This window comes from Candoia aspera, chromosome 7 (assembly GCF_035149785.1).
Source record: "Candoia aspera isolate rCanAsp1 chromosome 7, rCanAsp1.hap2, whole genome shotgun sequence".
Classification (NCBI taxonomy): Eukaryota; Metazoa; Chordata; class Lepidosauria; order Squamata; family Boidae; genus Candoia; species Candoia aspera.
This window is the reverse complement of record NC_086159.1, coordinates 56,395,607-56,421,281: the sequence shown is the minus strand read 5'-3', so window position 1 is coordinate 56,421,281 and position 25,675 is coordinate 56,395,607. Positions and strand designations below refer to the sequence as shown.

The 25,675-nt window shown below is 34.6% G+C and overlaps 1 protein-coding gene across 3 annotated transcripts in view; it reads right to left on the bottom strand.

The window, feature by feature from the left end:
- Positions 1-25,675, bottom strand: part of MET (MET proto-oncogene, receptor tyrosine kinase) — a 112,814-nt gene that overhangs the window by 16,120 nt on the left and 71,019 nt on the right. Inside the window, exons 11-18 of one of the 3 annotated variants that reach the window (XM_063309481.1) lie at positions 18,836-19,051; positions 14,621-14,767; positions 12,752-12,908; positions 11,205-11,345; positions 7,678-7,908; positions 7,200-7,280; positions 6,341-6,522; positions 4,627-4,732 (exon numbers count right to left, since the gene is read on the bottom strand). In XM_063309481.1, coding sequence (XP_063165551.1) covers positions 4,627-4,732; positions 6,341-6,522; positions 7,200-7,280; positions 7,678-7,908; positions 11,205-11,345; positions 12,752-12,908; positions 14,621-14,767; positions 18,836-19,051 — 1,261 coding nt within the window. Of the gene's footprint in view, positions 1-4,622; positions 4,733-6,340; positions 6,523-7,180; positions 7,281-7,677; positions 7,909-11,204; positions 11,346-12,751; positions 12,909-14,620; positions 14,768-18,835; positions 19,052-25,675 lie in introns of those variants that run through there. The other 2 variants (XM_063309480.1, XM_063309482.1) reach the window with 2 other exon arrangements.

The following is a 25,675-nucleotide window of genomic DNA, read 5'->3' as shown; positions in this document are numbered from 1 at the left end:
CCATTATACTGCTTTTCCTTCCTCTCATTGCTTTATTATATTTTTCTATTTCTTTCATCCTATATTACCTATTTCTTCGTGAATGTTCTTTATTCAGCTCAAACTGAATATGGTTAAGACAGATATCGTTCTGTTTTGGCTTAATCATCCTTCTCCTTCTCTATTGTATCTTTTCCTTCTTTGTCTCCAGGAAATGGTGGAGGCTTTATTGATGCATGCCCTAGTTGCTTCATGCCTAGATTACTGCAGTAGTTTCCTGGCAGGTGATCCCAATTTTTTTCTCTCTCTCTCCTGATCTTAGTCCAGAACAGTGCCAGTTGGGCTGTTCCAGACTTTCCATTCTATTCTCTATCTCATTGGTACACAGGGCTGTTCACTGCCTCTGTATCTGAGCCAGAGACCAATTTAACTACTGGTGCTTATGTTTAGAACATTTCAGTCACTGCTATTGCCACCACCAGGGTGTGGCTGCCCTTATTCTCCCTATAATCCTATTTGCTCCTGATGTTCCTCTGAATAGAGCCTCCTTGGAGTTCCTTGCTCCAGGATTGTGGTCTCTCTGAACTTGAAGAGCTAGCCCTGTGACTCTGGAATTATTTTTCTTGTTCCCTTCATTTTTGTGAAATCTTGATGGCCTTTAAAAAGGAGTTTTATAAATTTTAACTTTTAACTAAAAACTTTAAACTTTGTTACTTGACTTATAAATTAGAATAGGGCTTAGTTATTCCAAACTATTCAAATTAATCTTGGCAGTTCCTAGATTTAATACCTGCTTTATTTTAATTATAGATATATACATGTTTGGTTCTATTTGAGGACAATGTTTGACTAAGTATGACTATTGTATTTGGTTTGTTTTAGTGGTTAATATTTGCTGGTTTGGCTGTTGCAAACTAATTTTATTGGATGGAATTTGTAATTACTGTGTTTTTTTGACTGTTGAAAAATAGTTGAAAGTTGAGCTTATTCCTGACTCAGAAGAGAATATAGCAGAGAATGTTACACAGAACGAAAACTACATGGAATGGCTTATCTTTCTCATGATTTATATTATGAATGAATTCATGCCGATAAAAAAAAATACAGTGGATGGGGTGAAGCAATAGTTTTGGGGAAGAAGCAATCTTAATTCTTTAGATCACAAAATAGTGACATTAAAAGCTCTATTGATTGATTTGCATGAAAAAAAAATACCACCCCACCTTTGAATTTGGATAAACAATGTGCGATAGCTATGGAAACAGGGTTGAAAGTAAACAAGGATGTTCAAAGCAAACATCATTGAATGTACACTGTTGAGCAAGATCAGTCTATAGCAGCATGTGAACAAATTTCTACATGAAATCTTCTCACTGTGATCAGAATACAGGCTGGAACGTGTGTGGACTTCTGTTTCCATTCTGTGTAAAAACCCAGTCCTACTATAGTCACATTTTAAAGTCTACAATATAGAATTACATCCTCCATTTCTTTGCAATGTGCATCTATGGAATATATTGCAAAGAAGATAATGATTTTTCCAGATCTACTCAAAAAATGTTCAGAAGTGCAAGTTACTTAGCAAACTCATGTGATAAAAAAACAAAGTTTCTATTTTTCCATGGTTTTTTGTTGTGGTTTATTCTTGGATTCTAGTGTGAATAAGTTTATGGATCTAGAATAATTTAAAGTTAAGAAGTATCAGTCTTTTTATTTATTATTTTTTAAAAAATAAAAGGAGATGGGCTAAGTCTTATGTTAATTTTCTTATTCAATAGTTTACCATTTTTTCTCTGTTGTTTTCTATTTTCCTTTTTATCTTTTAAAAAGTTTTAAGTTAAATGAATTTTTTTCTCTCTTTTTCTCTTGATCTATAGAAACATTTTTTTCTGTATGCAGTTTTTTCATGCCATCCATTTCCTGGAATGTAAAATGCATTAAATATCCTTCCAAGAATAAACAGTTATTTACAAATTGGGCAGTTTAAAAACTGATTTTTTTTTAAAGAAAAACCACATCCTTTACACAAGAAAGATTTTTTACAAAGTTGGGTTAGAATTCAGTGGAATAAGAAATAATGGATCAGGAAGTTTTTGTTTTTTTTAATTGGGTGAGTAAATATTTTAATAATTACACTGAGTTCATTAATAATTATGGCCCTACTCAGTACCATCCAGAAGTTTGACAAGGATATTTTGAATATCTTTTTAGTTTAGCTGTGAGTCTGATAATTAGGTCTGAAGATTTTAATCAAATTTTAGGTTCTCAATCTATACTATTGTTCCAGCAAAATGTATTTCTCCTACCTGGAAAATGCCACAAGTTTATATATTGGAGTTTAATTTAGCAGATATATGGTAACTTTTAAATCCTTCACAGCAAGAATATACATTTTTTGCAATCCAACATACTTATTCCTGACTTGATTGTTTGTTTGTTTTTACTACCTTGGTCCTTAATTGATGAGAAAGATAAATGTAGTGCTAGTTCTCTTGCAATATCCAAACATGCTATCAATTATTATATGAAAAAAATAATCCTATTCAAGATAAAAATATATATTATTAAAGGATCAATTTTTATATAATAGAACAATTTGAATTGTTTGAAAATCAAGTATGAATAGATCATCAGCAAACTCAGTGGTTATTTCATGTACTTTTAAATCATGTATTTGTGGTCTTGTATATGCTTCCTAGAAAAGGGGAAAAAATATTAAACCAGAAAACTTAAAGAAAAAAGTTACATAACTGTTGAGTACAGGTACATACGCAAGAGAACCTACACCAGAATCCTATAACATTTTTATAGTCCAACATAGACCAGGGAGTAACGTTTGTCTGATACCCCCTTGGTCATTTAAATGTATTTATGGATAAATACTGTATATAAAAAGTGCTTGTAGGGACTTAGGATCTATTGGTTTGGGAATATATGTGTACTTTTCTATATAGACAATGCTGTGTTGTTAGCTTGGAAACCAAATGACTTACAGTGAACATATTTTGCAGCACGTACTGTATTTTGCAATAAGGGTTATGGATCTAAAAAATTATTATGTTAATGACCGGATAGTTGTGTTTGAGAAGAAAAATTTCATGAGCAACTGCACATTGTACATAAACTTGACTACTGAAGCAGGCATTTGGGGACAAGATATGGAAGACATATATACCTAGTATATACTGTATGTGGGTACTTCTATGGTTGTTGTGATTTTATTAGAAGTTGACTTGTCAATATTATTATATTATAGCATATTATAATATTATGTTTTCTATAGTTTATATTGCTTTTATCAGCAACTTAAATTCATGTTTTTGTTTCTAATTAAAGGAGCATAAAAGAACATGTAATAAATAACAAAATGAGAGCAGTTAGAATATTTGTTTCTTGGTAAAACATTTACTAATCATGAGTAAATGGACAGAAATTTTACGATGTCTAAATGCTGTAGAAAAGTAGTGGGTAAGTAGCTGGTTGTGAGGAATGATTGTCAAAAGAAGCAAAAAGGGTTGTGTGCAAGGACATGCTTCTGCTTATTTTGTTATATGGAAGTGTTGGATATATCAGGAGAAACAAATGTAAGTTGAATGCAGTGGGAATGGGGTACTTAAGTGTGTGTGATAAAACAAGAGATACTATAAAGAATATATAAACGGATAAATGAATGTGACTTGAAAATAAAATATACTTGAGCAGTACAAAGAAATATATTGAGATCAACTGATCATATGAATATGAGGATCAAATTACAAAACAAATATACGAAGGAAAAGTGAATGGAGAAGAGGAAGAAAGGATGGAGATTAAAAGATTTTCAAAAATAAACAGGTGAGACGTTTAAACAGTAAAAGGAAATATATGAATTGGAATGGATAGGATAGAAACAAGAATAAAAAGGTGTCAAGAGGAAATGGTGTTAGAAATTAGATTTAAATTGTTTAATCTTTTCTCTTATGCATTTCTTCCCATTTCTTTGGCTTACTCTTTTTCTGTGCTTTTCAAAATATTGCTTATCTTGAAAGAAAATAGCGTCATAGGTATGTAAGGTATGTAGGTATGTAAATTTTAAGCATGTTATTGAAATATAATCAAATAATATTTCAGGAACAAAGGAAACCTGTAAAATGCAACAGGAAACATGGAAAGAATGCCTTCTCAGAGAAAGTCAACACAGCACATGGATTTATAGAAAGGATGCTCCTCAAAGCAGAAGTATTTCAGGTTAAGAATTCTCCACAGAAAAAAAACCCCTTAGCATCACAATTCTCTATTTATATTCCTAAGAGTAAGCAGAATAGAATGTAGTCGGGCTTGCTACACCACATAAGTGATGCAGCTCTCTGAGTGATACTCAGCAGCTGTAAGCATCTATAGTAATGTTCCTAAACTTTGGCAACTTTAAGATGTGGGGACTTCAACTCCTAGAATGCTGGCTGGCAAATTCTGGGAGTTGAAGTCCACACTTCTTAAAGTTGCCAAGGTTGAGAAACAATGATCTATAGGAACACTATAGATAAAGTTCTAATCTTCATATTAAAAAGGTAGGATACAGGAATAAGAAATAAAGCAGTATAGCTGGAGTGATTTTTTTTCCATAGGCCACTATAAAACATGAGAATAAAGTTATCTGTACTTACATACAGTTTCTTGCTGCTAAATCTCTATGGACAAACTTTTTGCTTGCAAGGTATTTCATCCCCTTTGCCACTTGTAGACCAAATCCAATCAGATCCTTCACTGTGGGATTCTGAAAATTATGGAAGTGTTAGTAGTTAAAACAATGCAGTGCAGAAGAATGAATTTCAGTTATAATATATACTGTAATTGATGAAATCAACTTTGGAGTCTGCTTTAGTATTGAAAGGTTCTACATCATACCATTGTTTTTCCTGACCTTAAAGTTTCTTTAGTAACTGAGGAAACAAAATATTGAATCGATTTAAGTATTTATTTGATTATACAGCATGTTATACAACAAAATCTAGATGATGCTAACTGATTGCTAGAAGAGTTGAAATATGTGATAAACCTCTCTAGGTTTTAGATTACTGTTTTGTTACATTAACATTATTAACACAGTGATTCTATATTTACCGCGAAGGTAGATTCCATTAAAAATGTAGTTGAATGTGCACAGGTTTGCTGTCTTAACTAACAGAAGCAAATTATATGATATTAGAGCTTACTAATAAAGCTACTTATGAAAACTAAGGCAGTTAAAATATTGATATGTTTCTTTAAAAACAAGGGTGAACATTACTTAAACAACTGAAAGAATGTTAGTACTGTAATTATTATATTTTATTTATTTTAATTGTAAGACTTGCCTATGACAATGATAAATGGGAAACTACCAGAAATGGAATCAGACTGCTACTGTAGTATAACTTTCTGGCAGCAACTCTCTGTGATTACAGATAAGAGTTTTCCCAGGCTTACCTGGAGATGATAAGGGCTGAATATGGCATGCTACTTTGGAAAATCCAGTAAGATTGGGCCAACAGTATGTTGCAGAGGACATCATTCCAGAGGGCAGGCACCACAATGGAAAAGGCATACCTTCTAAGTCCCATGAGATGGCATTGTTTCAAGGAAGGGAAACAAAAGCATGCCTACCCTATTAGAGCATGTGGGGCAAGCAGGTCCAGTGGAGAAAAGTAGTTCCACAATTATTTACTTATTTATTTAGATTTTGGTGCTGTCCAACTCCAGAGTGACTCTGGATGGCTATAATAACCCAGTCCTCTGCCATGTTGGACTTTATTTGTGATAACTAGCATCTACGGAAAACTCTAAGAAGCTAGTTCAGCTCACAGAGTAGTGGTGTTACCTGGGGATATTAAGGTATCCCCACAACTACCTGCACCACTGCAATCTATACCAGTTATAGCTTCTGGATAGTCTTCAGAGGCATCCATGCACAATGTGTTGCAGTAATCCAATCAGAATATTACTAAGGTATGAGTGACCATGAACAGGGCCTCCTGAGCCAGGAAAGGGTATAATTGTGCAGAAAGATCCCCAAATTACACAGAGTCTGATTGGAGTAGTGTAACCCTGTCCAGAATCAAGGATGTATTGCAGAACATGTTTCTCTTCTGAAATAAAACTAAAATTAAAATAATAGATTTAAAACATATGCAAAAATACTTTGATTCAGGTAGTTTTACTATGCCTTCCAAAAATCAATTATTTTTATTTAAAATATGCAATGCAACTGTCATTACATTCTGATTAAAAGTACCATATTTCAAAGTAATAATGGATCTATCAATTTATACTTTGAGACAGCAGAACTGTAATAATATATAATTGCCTAACTGGATTATTCCTAAACATCCCATAATACACATACATGAGATTCATTTCTAATGAAGTTCCGAAGATCTCCATGTTTCATATAAGGAAGCACCACCAAAGGAGAACCTTCATTAGGCAAGCAAATTCCAAGTAGTGATAGGACATTGGGATGAGTGAAATCCTTCATTATAATCCCTTCTTTTAAGAATTGAGCTACTTCATCCAAGTCTGTAATTCCTGTAAAATGTAGCAACAAATTTTTCATAAAGCTATATATATTATTTCTAATATATTTTAACACATCTTGAATTAACTGGAACAAATATGGCTCCTTAGTATTACTCCTTTCTAATCCTAATAAAATTGTGATAAAATACATTGAAATTCAGATAAGTATTCTCAAAATTATATCCAGGTATTTGCAGGCTAGGCACTCCATATCTATAAGCAAATGAACGGAGTGTAATGTGTATTCCTAAATGAATGGTTACCAATGCTGGAATGTATTTAACGCATTTTAGCAAACGTTTATAGTTCCAGAATTCCTTTCTCTTCCTTTTTCACATATTAGTAACAATATATAGAAATGTTCCATCTGTTGAACGAGAAGAGGGTTATTAATAGTGTGTGCCAATTAAGTCCTGCTGTTTTCCAACTGTCTCACTTATAAAAAGTGAACATAAGCTAGTCCAGTGGTAAAATGAAACCACCATATTTTCCCTTTTCCCTTTAATCTTTTATTTATTGTGAAGAAGGAAAATATGAGCATTCTTCCATATGGACATGGTAAGACAAATATATGGAGTAAAATTTCTGCAAGCTATACAAAGGCACTTAACTTGCTAAAAATAATCATGGCTCAACTAATACAGTTGGTGAAAATGCAATGACTCACAATAAAATATAAGACTCACTGTTCAAGGATTTCACAGCACAATGAATTTTCCTGCCATCAGTATCCAATAAAGTTCCATGATAAACACATCCAAAGTGCCCTGCAGAAAGAATATCACCACATGTAAAATTTCTACAGAGTTCTCTGGAGTTGTCTTTATATTTTGAGGGTGATCAAGTGCTGAAGGACAGATGCTGAGTCCTAGATTCTTTCAGAAACCATTCTGACCAACTTAGAACAATGCAGCAGATCTACTAGATCCATCACCCTGCCCTGGGCATGTCTTCCTTTGGACCTTTCCAATGTCGGACTTTCCTAACTTTGGAAATACAGCTCTTGGGAGTTTTCCTGTGGTGCAAATAAGTTTCTGAAGTGGGATATACCCTCTGATGCATTTAATGATCCATTGAGAAGCCCTCAGTGGAATTTATTTTCAGATGAGATTGCGTAAGATTGAAATTAAATGTGTAAATATAAAGTACAGTTTAAACACCTACCTCTTCCTATTACTTCATTGAAGTGCACAATCATATTATCAGCACCAATTACAACATGCTCAACTTCTTTGACAAGATCTGGGTTCAAGGCACTGATGTCAATGTGAACGTTAGTCTGTAACAATGGACTAGCTAAATCGGAGTCTCCAGTAGACAGAATGGGAGATAGGTCCACATGAGGATATTGGGCTGGCCTGCAGGATCCATTCTGAGATAAAGTTGGAAACTGGTCTACAAGAAAATGTAAGCATCACATCTTTGTCAATAGCAAATTCCACTTCAGAAGGACCTGATTTTATCCATTTACTTTTCATTTTAAAATATATTATTCACCTTTTTTCTCACATAATGTAACACACAATTACTAAAACAATAAAATTAATTCTAACAGTAGCAAGCTTGTCTGAAATTTGACTGACTTTGTAGCTATATTCTTGAGAGAGAAGTTTTCATAATGATGATACAGTGATATCTGACTTGCAGGATCCATTTAAAATGGCAGAGCTAAGTCTGGAAACAGAACTGGAAGCCCTTATAGATCAAGAGAATATGGCTTGCAAAAGCAAACTGTTATGTAATTTGCCTTTTATCTGTTGGGATGATATTTTCTTCACACCATTTATATAAACGTAATTTCAAATGCTAATTGACATCCCAATTCTCATAAACACACTATTCTACTGCAAACCTTAACAAAAATTGCCATGGTGCAACCAACATTTTATTCTGAAGAATTTCTCAATGATTTTGCATTTTGAACCAAGCTCAAAATCATCACAAAAATGATCTGGATTTGTATTAACTTTAAGGGAACAGAAAACTCGGACATTACACACTAGCAAACAAAAAAATAGCAAAGGATATTGGTTATTTTCAGATTACAATTTAATGAGCATCTGAAAATCTGATTAATACTTTCCAGGTTACTGTAACTATATTTATCAAGAGGTAAATATTCAACTAGGAAATTGGCTTTTGAGATTCATTTCCTGAACTTTTAGTATTTAACATTTTTAAGTACAGTAAATGCATCAATTATACTATTTTCATTTCAGAACTATAATGTATTGGGTTGATCAGGCATCAGCCTTTATGGATTTGTTCTGAATTTGCATAAACAAGTTAGCAAAATTAAAACTTTCTAAGCAAAACACTGCCATTCTGATTACCCTGAATCCAAGGAAATGGATGATGACAAAGCCTGGGAAATGTGTCGGTGTCTCTACCCTTAGCAAACAATTGAGAATCTTTAAATGTGACTCTGTCCTGCCAGAACTGAGGTGGATACATTATTATTGCAGACACAATGCATTATACACCAGTAAGTGGTCTAGCATAACAATATGCAGATTACTGTATTTGTATTTACTTAATTTACTGCATTATTTATTTAATTTACCAACATTTGAATGCCACCTATTCTTACAATTTCAAGGTAGTAACTTTTGAGATCCAAAACCTAAATAATTACTGCTTTATATTCTAGAACAGCATTCTCCTATCTAGGCGCCTCAACCCCCAAACCTCAACTCCTTCAGCTCCCAGAAATTGGCTCTTCCATTGCTAAAAATTCTGGAGGTTTCACTGAACACATTTGGACAGGGTGCATTTGGAGAAGCCTGTTCTCAGTGTTACTGACATCAAATCATCAACCTGTTAAAAATATTTACTTCGAATGGCTCCAAATACATATGTCTTTCTTTGCCTTTCCAACTAACAAGCTAGGCATGAACAATGCATTGAATCACAAAAGAATTCTGTTTATGTTTATTTTGCTGCAAGTTCCTGGCAAGTGTGTGTGTACACATGCGCGCATACATGTAATTCTAGTCCAAATAGTTGGTCTATTATAATGCTTGTTTAGGAAATGTTTAGGTTGTGCAAGTTATAGTGCAGAAATCAATCTGAACATACCTTACAAGAACAAAAACATTGCCATTATGATGAGATTTGCTGTATACATGACTGTAATGTAAACAGAAAGTACTGTTTGCTTAGCCACCTATGTTAAAATAAGACCATGATCTGAGACTCATACATTAATCCTGTTTTTACTTAAGCAGGGTGTAGACTAGCAATACCAGAGTTCAGAGAAAGGTCACTTTTACACACACACTGAACTGTTTATAGCATGCCTAAATGATTGCACAGTTCCAGGTCTGATGCATCAGTAGCACTGCAAAGCATTTGAAAAGGCACTTCACAAAGCTCACTGGTGAAGCACCTTCTTGAAGCACAGAGAGTACTGCTTCCGTGCAAAGCTCAGCACAAGTACCTCAAGGGCATTTATACATTGACATTGCCTGTGTGTGTGCGCACAGCCACTTTGCTTGGCAGGTAGAACACCTGGGAAAACCTTTGAAGCAGCCTTGCCAAGACTTCTGGAAGATGTTGCTGCCTTAATGTTTTGAATGCTTTGCACCCTGCAGTAAACATGCTCAGGGTTAGCATGTATACGTCTGATCTCAAGCCAGGGATCTCAGTTTATAACAGAAACTTTTCTTTGATTGGCTGTTGCTTTACTGAACTTTGATGCAACTTGACATGTTGCTTCATGTATTGAGTAGCACTTGTTTAAGTGTTATTCTAAGTGCTATTCTTTTTCAACACAAGTAAGAAAAATTGTGTTTATGAAGCAGCCTTAGGGTGGATAATGTCTTAGAATTACTCGGTATTTCTTTAAGATTTCCTGCAGTGTGCATGGATAGTTCACATTACTGCCACTCTACAACTCTGCTATAGGATGCTGATACTGCCATTTATATGATCATGACAGCATAAAAGAGGACTCCAGAATTTCACAAATTGCAAAAGTCTCTGAGTATAAGTATAGTAGAAGGTCACAAGCTCACCAGTGACTTCATGCATTTCTGGAGGCCAGTGTCTGAGAGGCAGGTTGCATGAATAAGTTATAACACTCTTTGTCTAAACCTCCTCCTTAGTTTGTGAACATATATTACTTGAAGTCATATATAATGACTGATACGCAAGAGAATGGATATAAAAAAGAAGGAAAATTTTGGTGAATTGGGTGGGAAAAGTAGGGAAAGGTCCTATTGCACAAACTAAAATTTAACATGTGACGGCACCAATATTCCAGCAATCAACAAAAACAAGAAACAAGGAGAGGGCCAAGGATTCAGGTTGAGTGATGATGGAAATCTGCTGAGTAGCTAGTTGTAAACATTACAGCTGGACTACAGAAAACCTGTAGAAGAATGATGTTTGAGGTAGCATTCTCATAGAAACGGCAGCTCAGAATTGGCTCAATTCATGCCATCAGCATCTTGATACTATGGCATCTGCGAGCCTTTAAAAAGGGAACATCATAATATTGATAAAGACCTTGGGTAGGATTGTTGGTTTTTTAATGAATTCAGCATGTAACAGACTTTGAGAAATACGTAACAAAAACCAGTTAGCTAATAAACAAACCTAAAAGAAATGAAGAAGTACCAATATGTATCATACAGTAGCTTAAACTATACTTATACCTTTGTATTTACTAATGAGAAAAATGGTAATACCTTCCAAAAAAGTTGATCTATAGTCTACAGATTCACTTGACACCATTTCAGTCGTAGGACTTACACTTCTTGCACTCACAAGCCTGTCCAAATGAGGAGTGTGTACTCTTCCATCATAGCGAACAATCTCTCTGCCTAAATCTTACCACAAAAGAAAGAATGTATTAATTATAAAAAACGTTATCATCATCATCCTTAATGGAACAAACAATAATTCATATTACTGCTATTCTTAAAATACCTCTTCTTTCCAATCATAAGAAGTTTGTTGGATTAGGCCAAGGTTTATCTTAATCCAGCATTTTGTTTCTCACAGTGGCCATCCAGAAGCCAGATGCCTCTGGGTTGCTTACATGCAGAAGGCAACCCAGAGCAAACATCTTCAAGACCTACAGCCTTTGATATACTTCCATGAATTTATCCAATCCCTTTTAAAGCTATTTAGGTTAGTGGGCATCACATCATGTAATAATGAATTCCACAGATGGATTATTTACACACATTTGTATGCCGCCTACTTGTATGACTCATGTATTATGTGAACAAATGCTTTCTCTTGTTTTACACTGCCTTCCAATCAATTTCATTGGATATGTTTCCTTATTTTAGTGTTTTGAAGGGGGGGGACCATCTCCCTTAATACTTTTACCATGTCATTCTTGATTGTATGGATCTCAGTAACCTCCCTCAGTAACCTTTTTTCCTAAGCTGAAAGGTCCCTAAAGTTCTAGTCTCTTCTTGTAGGGTTAGGGTTAGGTGTTTGATCTGTCTGGTAATTTTGATTGCCCTCTTCTGTCCTTTTTCTTCATCTTACACTTACTAAAATTTAATTCTCCTACCATTTATTTGACCATTTAGCCAGTTTAAAGAGTTCCTACTGGATCCCTTCACTTTTAGTTTTTACTACCTTGCATATTTTAGTATGATCTTCAAACTTGGCCAACAAACTGCTTACACCCAAGTAAAGATCATCTATGAACAAGTTAAATGGTCTCAACACAGATCCTTCAGCAATACTTCTTCCTTCCTTCCATTCAGAAATTCCCATTTATTCCTACTTTTTATTTTTAACCAATTAGCAATCCATAAAACATGCATCCAGTTATCCACAGGCCACTAAGTTTTATTAAAGAGCCTTTAATGAGGAATTTTGTGAAAGGCTTTTGATAATCCAAGAATACAGTGTTGACACCTCTATCCATATGCCTATCTGCATTAGCTGCTCCAATCCCTTCCCTGAGAAAGTCAGTATAGGCTCAGGTAATCTGTCCTACATGTTTTGTAGGAAAGACAGATGCAAAGAATTCAACACATGTTTTCTGCAAATCAGTATTCCTATTTGTGAGGAAAGGCTTTCCATTTGCTAAAAAGAGACTTCTTAACATTTATAGCTTCCTCAACACTATTAGAAAGTCAGGATTTGGTTGACCCACTTACATCATGTAATATATTTTAGCTGAGCAACAATTATTGCATTTTTAAATAAACTCCAGGAACTAAGAAGAGATTTTACTGAAAATACAGTAAAAAGAATTACTGGTCATCACCTTTGATTTGCTTTCTCTTTTTTCTCCAAAAGACAAATCCAACTGCTAGCAGTAAGAGAAAAAATGTTACCACAACGCCTGCAATGAGTCCTGTGAAATTCTGATCTGGTTGAATCCTTACTTTCCCAATAACTGTTGAAGAAATTCCTTTCTTCCACTGAAAGAAAGATAGATTTAAAAACCCTAAAATGTACTAAAACATACATATACATAGCCACAATGACAAAAAAATTCAGCATAATTTTATTTGTGGAAGTTGGTAGGTAGGGCAGACATTGGCTTGACCAACAATAAACATTTTATCACACAACCACTGCAAGTTCTCCTTCTGTTTATCTCTGCTATCAGTATGCTAACTCAGCTCTCATTCTGACCCAGGAAAAGCAACCAAATTAGTAAGGTGATGATGATACTTATATCTGCCTTTGCTGGTTCACTGATTCTCTGCTTAGCAAATAATAATGCAGCATGCAGTAAGTTCACTTATTCAAGAGGTTTTGCCTAGTTCTGGAGGTAAGATTAAAAATTTGCCTACATATTTATTCAATTATCTCTGTGTATCTTTTCTCTTGCGATTTTCACACTTATTTGATTTATACCTTGCTGAAGGCAGCTCACCAATGTGATCATTTATGTAGGAAAGGAGTCACTGATTAATTTTCAACTATGCCACACACAATATTGTGTGTTTCACAATAAATAACATTCCTTATGACTACAGTAGTAGACAGCTTTTGGTCTCCTCAAATCATTTGTTCTGTTGTTGGTAAAAATATGCTATCAGTGCTGTATAGTAATTTAGTTAGGTATTGTCAAGCTGGATTCAGTTCCTGCCAACTGTATAGACAAATATTTGCCATTTTGAATGATTTTTACTAATAACTTGTAACTCTTCCAAAAACATTCCAGTAATATCTTTGATGTCAGCAATCTACGTTATCCATTACCTTTCTCTTTTTTACTTCCCTCAACCTTGCCAAACATTTTTTCCCTCATCCATCATCTACTTGCATTCATATGTCTAAAGGAGAGTTTTGGTTTGCTGATCATCACTTCAGGGTAGCAGACAAATCTTAATTAGTCCACATACATTACTTAGTAATGTATGAATAATTTATAATAATCTGAAATAAATTGTTCCATTTCAATTCACCTGTTTACTTATTCCTCAGGTATTCAGTTTGGCATGCTTCATATTTGATCCATTCCAAGTGCATCTGTCCTTGTAAAGCACCAAACTCCTCTTTCAATATTGGCACCATAAATGAAATCATGATATATACATGGAGGTTGCCTAGCTAACAAAAGCTAACCTTCCATCAAGAAAAACATTTGGAAAATTAAGCTGCTTTACATATTTTCTACATTTTTTTTAACATTTGTATAGATCAATTTGTAGATTTGTATAGATTATACAAATATTAAGGATTATTAAAAGGCAAAGCTCAAGCTTCACCCATATTTTAAAGTGCCAAGTTATGATTGCAAATTTGATCCTGTATTGCGGACAACTTTCCAATTCATATATTTAGCTGAAATAGTATGATGGTGGCATATGGAGAACCAGTTTCTTACAAGACTGCATGAATTGTGAACTAGACCATCTATGACAGCATTCAATTGCTCAAAATACTAAAAAAGCAGAGGAAAAATTAATTATACAAATGCTTGGTTCAAACCAGGTTAAGAAGGCAAAGCCTGAATCATTACTTCCAAACTATTTTAAATGTTGCTGCTACCCTCTTCATACATAAACTGAAGACAGGATGAGCACACAAAAACAACTAGAAATTCAGGGCAGCAGGTATTGTTAGTAAAAAGGTGACATTTGAAGCTGAATCATGTATACAATACTAAGATACATCTTACCACTATATTTAATTCATGATTGGTTTTGAGCAGCTCTTTAGGAATGGTACAAGAAACAGATTGCAACTTCAAGGTGATGTTCTCACAACTCTTGTTTCCAACTTTTAGCACTTCACCTTTAACAGCTTCAGGGTCAATGTTATTTCCCTAAAAAAAAGTTGAAATAATTAACGATAATAAAGAGAAGTAGTAAAACCAACTGGATTGTACTTATTCTTTCCATAGTCAGAGAAATACTATAAGAAATGCCATTTCCTAGTGGTCATTAAAATAGATTGGCCATTATAATAGATATCTATGTATAATCTATTCTACGTCTTTATATACAGTATATATACATATACATATATATTATATTTATATAATCTATTCCATATACATACAGTATGTGTGTGTGTGTGTATGAAATCTATAATATATATATAATATATATTATTTATATAACCTATAATATATATATATATATATATGTATATATAATCTATAAAATCTATTATATCTATGTATAATCTATAACATCTATTATATCTATTATAATGGCCATAAATAAGGTTAATTGGTCTACAAAACATAGCATACGATTAAGCTGAAAACTTGACTTTTCAAATTACTGCAAGAAACTCATCTAAGTTTTACCTTCCTAAAATTCCCCATTAATGATTCATTTAATATTACAAAGGACCATAAGACTGTCTAAATGGGTTCAGAAGCTGTTGCCTGTCATTGTCATAGAATGGAATTTAATGGGAATAAAAATAAATTATTTATAGACATACTAAGAACCCTACCCCAGCACAGTGCAGAAGAGAATGCCCACAACACAATAGATGGTTTACAGCCCTCCCACTGCTTTCTTTGCTCCCATTTATTTTGCTGCAAGAGTTAAAGACTTCTTTGAGATGAACTTGGCTCTTGATGACTATATGGACCAACCATGTAGTTTTCTTAGTATCAATATAAAAATGTTTTGCCACTTAACTACCTCTTAGATTTTGCTTTCAATTCCTAGTCTAATCTTTAGCCTTAGAGTTTCCTAGTGGTTTCCCATCCAAGTACTGACAGTACTAATATGGGCCAAATCAGCTAATCTTAGCTAGGTGTTCACATATTTTCTCTAAAAACACATTGCAACAATCCTGAGGTAAACTGGCATTTACTCACATTATAGTCACAGAATAAAACTAGAGAAAACATTTTTTAATTTGGGAATTATTTACAGGTGTTCTGTAATTCTTTGGGAATCTTATGCATATATATACAAGTTCTGGAAGGTATACACACGATCAGACAGAAATGCTGAAAAATAACATCTACTTTTGCATTTAGGGAGGGAAAATCCTGGAGGTAACACACGGGAGCTTTGTTTTTGAATAAGGATCCCAGGCTCCTGGACAGTCTTATAAGTTTGGTAATTTGACAGCGATTACAATTTAGAAAAACTGTTTAAAGAGTTATATAAAGGAACTTCAGTTTGCTTCATGTTTCAGAGCCATTTTTATCAATGCACTCTACAACTCACAGCATAATATCTTAAGTAAAAAGCAAAAGAGAGTGTGACCTACAACTTCACTGATGGAAGAATGTCCTTTCCATTCAGCAATTCTGCACACCCAATTTTTTTCCTGTTTGAAAACAGCTCGGGATGATTTTACTAATGATAGGAATAAACAGAGACAAGCCTGGCATTCTGTAGCCAAAATAGACTCGTTGGGAATCTGAAACGTATAGCAACACAAAATTTTTAAAAATAGTAATAAATAAAACTCAAGGGAAAGGGTATCTCTCAATACCCAAAGGAATCAATAGCATAGATGGAGGACAAAGGGGAGAATCAAGAACCGACTTGGTGGGGTAATGGATTGGAATGGCTAAGGGCACATCCATTTGTGTTGTTTTATGCATCTATATTGAACTTCAGAGACCAATTCTGAAATTATACTCATTTGCTGACATAAAAGCTGATCAACTTGGCAAGCACAAGAAGGAGGTAGTGATTGCTATTTCCAACTGAACTGTCTATAACACAAGTCTTCAATCAGGTTTTCTGTTTCTCCTAAGAGTTTAGGTGCTCCATGTTTTGGTACATGTTTTCAGCTAGTATTTTTAAACTTCTTTTAAATTATTTTAAAGTTGATTGATATTTACAAGTGAGTTTTAAAGTATTTAAATAAGTATGTATAGACACACACACACACATATATATTGGTGTGGCAATACTTTGAGTTGTTTTTCTTGAATTCAGTTTTAATTTGCATGTATTTATTTGCTGGAAGCAAAATATGCCCCATTAGCTACTGCAAATAAAAGCTTTTCTGTTCTGGCACTAATTAAGAAATCAATTCAAAAACTCTTTTGGTAAGAACTTTTTGAACAATGAACAAAGTGATCATTTAATTTTACGCCGTGTTTGCTTAATGACTACAGAACAAAGCATGATCATGAAGAGTGTAAACTTGTGTATTTTTACATGTATGAAAATTCACATCTGAGCTCTGGAACATATACTTGGAAATAAATGTCCAGCTATGGGCACACACATGGCTTCACAATATGCGAACATTTTCATTGTTGAATGAGAACAATGCTTCCTCAACTATTATCCCCTGAAAGCCCTCCTTTTCTTGAGATTCACTGATGACATTTTCATCATCTGGAACCATGGAAAACAATCATCAAATTTCAACAATATTTCAACAACTTCCACCCCACCATCAATCTTCAGCTTGATCCATTAAGTCCATTTCTTTGATATCATAGTAAACTTATGCAATGGACACATGAATACCACATTATATATTCATACAAATCGTCATGGATATTTAAATGCTTCCAGAAGAACATGCTATCAAATCTATTGTGTATAGCCAGGCTCTATGCTACAATTGCATTTGTTCTGATCCACTTGATAGAGATGCTCAACTGATGGGATTAAACCAGGCATTCAGGAAACTGAACTACCCAACAGCCAAATCAACACAGCCAAACCAATTCCATTGGAGAACCTATTAAAAGACATCACAAAAACAGAACATAACACCACTAATTGTCACCTTCAGCTCATAGCTCAAGCCATTCAAACATATTATTAATAAGCTATAAACCACTCTGTACAAAGATGCTTCACTTTCTCAGGTACTGGGTGCTAGGCCCAATATTTGCATAGAGACAACCACACAACCTGAAACAGATTCTCACAAGCAACTAGAAACTCACATGAAAACCAGACCTCGCAATAAATCCAGATGTCTACTTTCTCCCCACATTTACATAAACAGCTCCGTCACAGACTTTAACAACTTCACACACAAGATTAGAAGTTCCTTCACCTACTCTTCCTCTAATGTGAAATATGCCATTATCAGCCAGCAATGCCCATCTGGATTTGATACCAGGACGCAGAAGAAGGACAAAGTAATAGCCAAGCATTTTAACCTCCTAGGACACTCCATTACAAATCCCAAAGTAGCTATTCTGGAACAAAGAAACTTCACCAGCACAACTAAGGCTGCTGAACTCCCATGCATCGAAAGATTTCAGGCTATCTCTGTGTATGGGTTTTTAACACATTACAATTGTTAACTAATAAGGTACTGTACATGTAATTTGCATATGTGTACCATCCTGTTCTCCTCCTTCCCTCCACCTCATCCCAATTTAAATCCTACATTAAATTATTCATTCCAAGTATCTGATGGAGTGAGCTGTAGTTCACAAAACTTACACCTTTTAATATAATTCCTTAGTCTGAAAAGATGATATGCTCCTGATTTTTTTTTACTATTAAAGGAAGTTGCTCAGAGTTAATAACTGGTCACAACTACAACATCATGTACACTAATAAGCAAACAGAGTGATAAGGCATACAACTGATACTTGAAATTATTTTAAAACTAGGTTATTACCAGCTGGTATGATAAATCTTGCATATTTTTGTACTAAGGGAAGGGGAAACATTTTTTTTTCTTCATAGATGAGGTAGTAAACTCCACCATTTATTTAGCTGGATACCCAACCATCTTTGACCTTCTGAGATCCAAACTTACTCAGCAATATGTCATTTTCAAATCTGCTTAAAATGGTTATCAGAGTTCTTGTTGAATGCATTATTTGTTCAAAGAGTTAGGCCAAGAACTACTTTGATTTAATAATGTAATGCCTCCATAATGCCCAGGATAATCACTGAGGTGAAAGCGTATTTGCCACATAAGACCTTACCTTAATTATTATATTCTGACTCCCCTTGGAAATCAACAATGGTGTTTCAAAAATGGTAAAGTCAGGGTCATTCACATACTCAAAATTAAAACCAGATGAAGTCATACCATCAAAAATGAAAAACACTTTTGTCACAAAAGGCAGCATCTGCTTATAGGCTTTCAGTGAGGGAGTTGTACAACAGATTATTTCAGAATCTGAACGATGGTCACATGCCTGTAAGAAAAGGAAACCAAGTAGATGCTAGTATTATTGTCTAAAACGTTTCATATGAAAGACTGTGGGTTTTATCTCTTTGTTGTAATCACACTCCAGTAATAGTATTTTTTTAAATGCAGGATGATGCATTTTAAAAAATACTGATAGATGTTGCATTATCAATGTTTACTTATTTACAATCCTAAACTTAGTGCATATTGGTTTTCTGTATGCAGGGACTTCCCCATTTACTTCAATGGAGATACAGGCTATATTTAGAGATCTGAGATAATCTGTACCAGCAAAAAATCTATTTATGTACCTATAAGACACTGCTCAACTCAAAGTACAAAGCAAGCACTGTTTCCACTTAATAAACAGAGGCCTAACAGAAATAACCATGTTCAAAAAATAGAATGATTTTATTTATTTTAAAAATGTAGATGCTGTCTTGAAAAACAAATTTCCAGGGAAATCTCAAGGAAGAGAGGGTATAAAATATTCAACAGTGAAACAGACTCTTGTTCATTGGAGAGACTGAACTTAATCCTGGATTGCCTTCTATCAAGAACATTTTAGTTCCAGCATAATGATAGCTGCTCAGGTGTTGCTGATCTACAACTCCCAATTACCCCAGACAACATGAGATATGGTAAGGGACGTTGGGAGTTGTAGTTCAGACATATGTGGAAAATCACCGATTTCCAACCCTTGCTTGTTACTTATTAGTCTTATTATTATTTACTAATTTAACACATTTATACCCCATGTCAGTCTAAATGTATCTTACTCTGAGGAATGGATTAAACTAAACGACTTCCTTCAAGGTGACTTCTAATTCATATGGTGAAATATTGCAGACCACCTCCTGCTATATAAATAGATTAAACCTTTTTTTAATGAACTATTAGGTAACACATTATCTAAACATGAAATTAGCTTAAAATACAAAAGACTAGAAGAAAATATAATAAGACATATTACATTATAACAACTTAATACACTGCAAGAATGATATGCAGTTAGAGTTAGGTTCTCATGCAATTCTTTCATTGTTCATAAAAACTTTTAAAATGAGTTTTGTTTGATCTTTTAAGGTATTCAAAAAGTAGATAATTACACAGAGAAACATTTGTACAAAAATAGATCTATAATACTGATTTAATTAATGCAAATTCATTGCACGTCTTATCTACTGCCGAGTAACCAATGTCTTTTAAATTAATAACAGTAGCATTTGTAACCTCGTTTGTGGTCATCTATTAGAATAGGGTCTATAGCTCTTTACTTTATCAGGCTAGTCTCTGAAAAGGATGCTTTCAGAGAATGATAAAAAAATCTAATAATGTTCTTTAGTGATGATGCAATGTGACTGATTAGGAAGGTCAAGATAAATCACATTTCTAGTGCCCTTACTGTTATGTAATTTGACATGACATTTTTACCTTGAAATTAGTTTTAGCAATTGAAAAATGTGATGCATTTCATGAAATAGATTAAATTTCATCTTTTTTTCTTATAGATTATCAATTTAGTTAAGACTAAATTAAAATGCATCCTATTTAACTTAGTTTTACTTTGAATTTTTACAAATGTTTTGAATATAAAAAATAAATACTAGGTATGTGCATTTACAAAATAAATACAAATATTTATTTTGAGTGCTTATAATTGTTTTAAATAAATGTTTCAATCAGATTTCAATATTATTATTTTTATTCCCACCACCTGCCCTTGTGAACATAAGTAGAATATTGGTCAAAAGGTAAAATACTGAGCAGTGTTTATATAGACCAGATGGAAGAAGAAATATAGGTGAAATGCTGGTAAGGTGAAGGCACATGTGTCTTTCAGAAACAATAATGTGACCTATGAAATAATGAATATAAATATAACCTATAAACCTGAACTGCAGAATCTAATTTCATTTTCCTTTAACTTGTGACATAAGGATAAAACTGGAAGAGGATCTATGTACTTAAGGGTACCATCAAGTGGCTGATCCAGATGAAGAGATAAAAATGTTTGAAACAGGTTCCCAAACTTTGATGCTTTACAGTGCTAAAGAAAAAGATATAAACATAGGATAGTGGGTTGTCCTGCCAGATATGCAAGACATTAGACTAAGATTGCTCATTGCTCAGCATTTTTGTAATGATTGTTTTTTAAGTATTTGTTGTTTTATTCAATTGTTGTATGCCGCCCAGAGTCACTTTTTGTTAGATGGGAGGCCATGTAAATGTGATAGATAGGTAGGTAGGTAGGTAGGTAGGTAGGTAGGTAGGTAGGTAGATAGATATAGTGAAATTATATTTTCTAACCTTTCTGATTGTAGTTTCATCAGAGATGGGAGACAATGAAGGAAACAATAACAGAAGCAAATTATGCAGAAAGCAGTGGTTTACACAAAACACTATAGCGGCGTTAACATATCGCACCAATTCATAATGGTTTAGAAAATTAGGAATTAGCATCAATGTCTGCTCTTTTCTCACCCAACTCTAGTTTAGTATTAGTTTATTAATTATGAGCTTGTGGAAGAGTCAGATTAGCATGTATAAATAAAGCCAAAGATATCCACTTCAGACAAAAAAAGGAGTTTTGGACTTGCAGATCAGATCAGGATTAACACATTCAAGTTGGTGTACTCAGGGAAGTTGTGAACAAGAGGAAAGGATCACAGACTGGAAATATAGCTGCACTTGTATGTGACAGTAAGCCTCAATTTTTAAAATAATGGTGTGGTTGCCTTTAATGCTAAGCCAAAATGTTAAGCTGTTAACATTTTGCTAATTTTGCTAAGCCAAAATGTTAAATGTTATAAGCTTTCTATACCACTGTTTAGAAAACTGGGATTGTCAAGATTAAATTGGATCTATACAGTTTGCAATATCATCACAGTTAACTTGCATTTAAGGTTATTCTCAGGGCGGTTTGAATCGGTATGTTGATTTAAGATTAAAATTATGCAACCTTGTGCTACAATAATCTTACTAGTTACCATTATCTCAAGATTTATCATCATTTTTTTCAGAAATAAATGTTTCAAATCAATGTTTTGTTCTTCTTATTGTTACAAATATCTAAACTGAACACACATAAATCTTTTGGTGTGCATGTTTTGATTGATCAATGAATTTGTCTATAGAAATTCAGTGCACAGATACTGTCATGAATGCCATACTTCATAACTGAAATTAATCCAAATTATCTTTGCATTAACATGTTTTTCAAAATATTTGAACATATTTATTTTTCTCCCTCAGATTTCACTAAAATGGTATGGTTGCAAGCCACACTGATCTAATTGCATTTTTTCCTGTTTGTGCTAGTTTTTTTTTCCCTCAGACATATACATACTTTTCCAGAAAGAGAAAAGATGCAATGTTCTCATTATAGAGGGAGGTATCAAATGCAACCACACATAGCAAAGAATTTATCATCATGCTTATCTAGGCTTAATATGTTTTATGATATTTGAAAACTAAGCTGGCATCTCTCAATATCTCTGAGCATATTAATCCCTTTCAAAGGTTTGTAGAAAATAATTTTTCCAGGTTATTTCTTGTTACACTCCTTGAAACAAACTATAATTTTTATAAGTTCAGTAAAAATTAATAGATGTACAGAGATAAATAATAAAAACAATCCTCTAAATGATTTTAATTTCAAAACACTTGTTTCCTCAGATTATATCTGTATATACTACAGCCAGATTGAGTAATACAGATTATTTCATCACTTTCTTTCATATGGTTGTTCCACACAATTATTATGTAGGTGTTCCAAATCAGCACATCACACATTGTGCAGGCACACAGAAATGAATAGGACTTGTATTATTTTGTATTATCCAATTTATGTATGCCCAAACTTAAAATCTAGTTCTGTCTGTTTCCAACAGCAGCTGATTTTGCATAGCATTGCTAACTTTAGATGCATCTGTACATACTTCTAAAAAAAAAAAAAAAAGAAACAGCTCTAGGCATATTCATTGGCACTTATATCCAGCTAAGTGTTACACAATTCCTGGCTTCCTTCCATCTTCACTTACTGGCTAAACGTACTTGTCAACAGTACTGTAAAACACAAAAATAATTCTGCTGTATCATACCAACAGGCCATGTTTTCTTCCAACAATGCCAACAGGGGCTTTTGGGAAGCTCCTAAACATGGACAGGAGAGTGACCGCCATCTTTCACTGTCAGTCCTAAGTGATATTTCAAGTATGCTGCTTGTGCTTCAGGAAACAGGATATAGTTAGGAAGACCAGTATCCATTTAATAGCAATGCGCGGAAGTGGAAGAAGACAATAGAATAGGAAGGACAAGAGACCTCTTCCAGAAAATTAGAAACATTGGAGGTAAATTCCAGGCAAAAATGGGTATGATCAGAAACAAAGATGGCAAGGACCTAACAGAAGAAGAAGAGATCAAGAAAAGGTGGCAGGAATATACAGAAGACCTGTATAGGAAGGATAACAATATCGGGGATAGCTTTGACGGTGTGGTCAGTGAGCTAGAGCCAGACATCCTGAAGAGTGAGCTTGGATGGGCCTTAAGAAGCATTGCTAATAACAAGGCAGCAGGAGACGACGGCATCCCAGCTGAACTGTTCAAAATCTTGCAAGATGATGCTGTCAAGGTAATGCATGCTATATGCCAGCAAATTTGGAAAACACAAGAATGGCCATCAGATTGGAAAAAATCAACTTATATCCCCATACCAAAAAAGGGAAGCACTAAAGAATGTTCAAACTATCGAACAGTGGCACTCATTTCACATGCCAGTAAGGTAATGCTCAAGATCCTGCAAGGTAGACTTCAGCAGTTCATGGAGCGAGAATTGCCAGATGTACAAGCTGGGTTTAGAAAAGGCAGAGGAACTAGAGACCAAATTGCCAATATCCGCTGGATAATGGAAAAAGCCAGGGAGTTTCAGAAAAACATCTATTTCTGTTTTATTGACTATTCTAAAGCCTTTGACTGTGTGGACCATAACAAATTGTGGCAAGTTCTTAGTGGTATGGGGATACCAAGTCATCTTGTCTGCCTCCTGAAGAATCTGTATAACGACCAAGTAGCAACAGTAAGAACAGACCACGGAACAACGGACTGGCTTAAGATTGGGAAAGGAGTACGGCAGGGCTGTATATTCTCACCCTACCTATTCAACTTGTATGCAGAACACATCATGCGACATGCTGGGCTTGAGGAATCCAAGGCTGGAGTTAAAATCTCTGGAAGAAACATTAACAATCTCAGATATGCAGATGATACCACTTTGATGGCTGAAAGCGAAGACGAACTGAGGAGCCTTATGATGAAGGTGAAAGAAGAAAGTGCAAAAGCTGGCTTGCAGCTAAACCTCAAAAAAACCAAGATTATGGCAACCAGCTTGATTGATAACTGGCAAATAGAGGCAGAAAATGTAGAAGCAGTGAAAGACTTTGTATTCCTAGGTGCAAAGATTACTGCAGATGCTGACTGCAGTCAGGAAATCAGAAGACGCTTAATCCTTGGGAGAAGAGCAATGACAAATCTCGATAAAATAGTTAAGAGCAGAGACATCACACTGACAACAAAGGCCCGCATAGTTAAAGCAATGGTGTTCCCTGTAGTAACATATGGCTGCGAGAGCTGGACCATAAGGAAGGCTGAGCGAAGGAAGATAGATGCTTTGGAACTGTGGTGTTGGAGGAAAATTCTGAGAGTGCCTTGGACTGCAAGAAGATCAAACCAGTCCATCCTCCAGGAAATAAAGCCAGACTGCTCACTTGAGGGAATGATATTAAAGGCAAAACTGAAATACTTTGGCCACATAATGAGAAGACAGGACACCCTGAAGAAGATGCTGATGCTAGGGAGAGTGGAAGGCAAAAGGAAGAGGGGCCGACCAAGGGCAAGATGGATGGATGATATTCTAGAGGTGACGGACTCGTCCCTGGGGGAGCTGGGGGTGTTGACGACCGACAGGAAGCTCTGGCGTGGGCTGGTCCATGAAGTCACGAAGAGTCGGAAGCGACTAAACGAATAAACAACAACAACAAATTCGGATTAAAATCTGGTTTCAGCAAATTCATTTGCTTAATTATGCATTGTATTGTGTTGGGGAAAAAACAGCTTCTCCTAGATCAAGAGGCTGATGAGGATAAAACAAACTTGTACCACTCAAGGATCATTGAAGCATTTTCCTAATGAAAATGGGCTCTAAACAAAGAAGGGTAAGTTTATGTATAATTCCATATGCATATTCACTAGCTGGTTAACATATAGTTTGACATACATGATTTAGCAGTTAATATTTAGGATATGTGCACATTTGAGTAGCCTGGATGTTTCTTATCAGAAGATGCTACTTCTATGTTCTTCTGATTCAAGTGGTTCCAACTGGTGTTGTAGTTTAGGGAGTAGGTCTGCACTCCTGAACTTAACTAGAGTTTATGTCTATATACAGGCTGGGATGGTTAGACTGATCTATTTAAGAATACACTCTATTTTATTAAGGCCTTTATGCAAGTAAATAATGTTCCCCACAATAGAGGAGTACTGCCTTTTATCTATCCTGGATCTGACAGATAATCTAAAACAGCGTTTCTCAACCTCAGCAACTTTAAGATGTGTGGATATGCTGGTTGGGGAA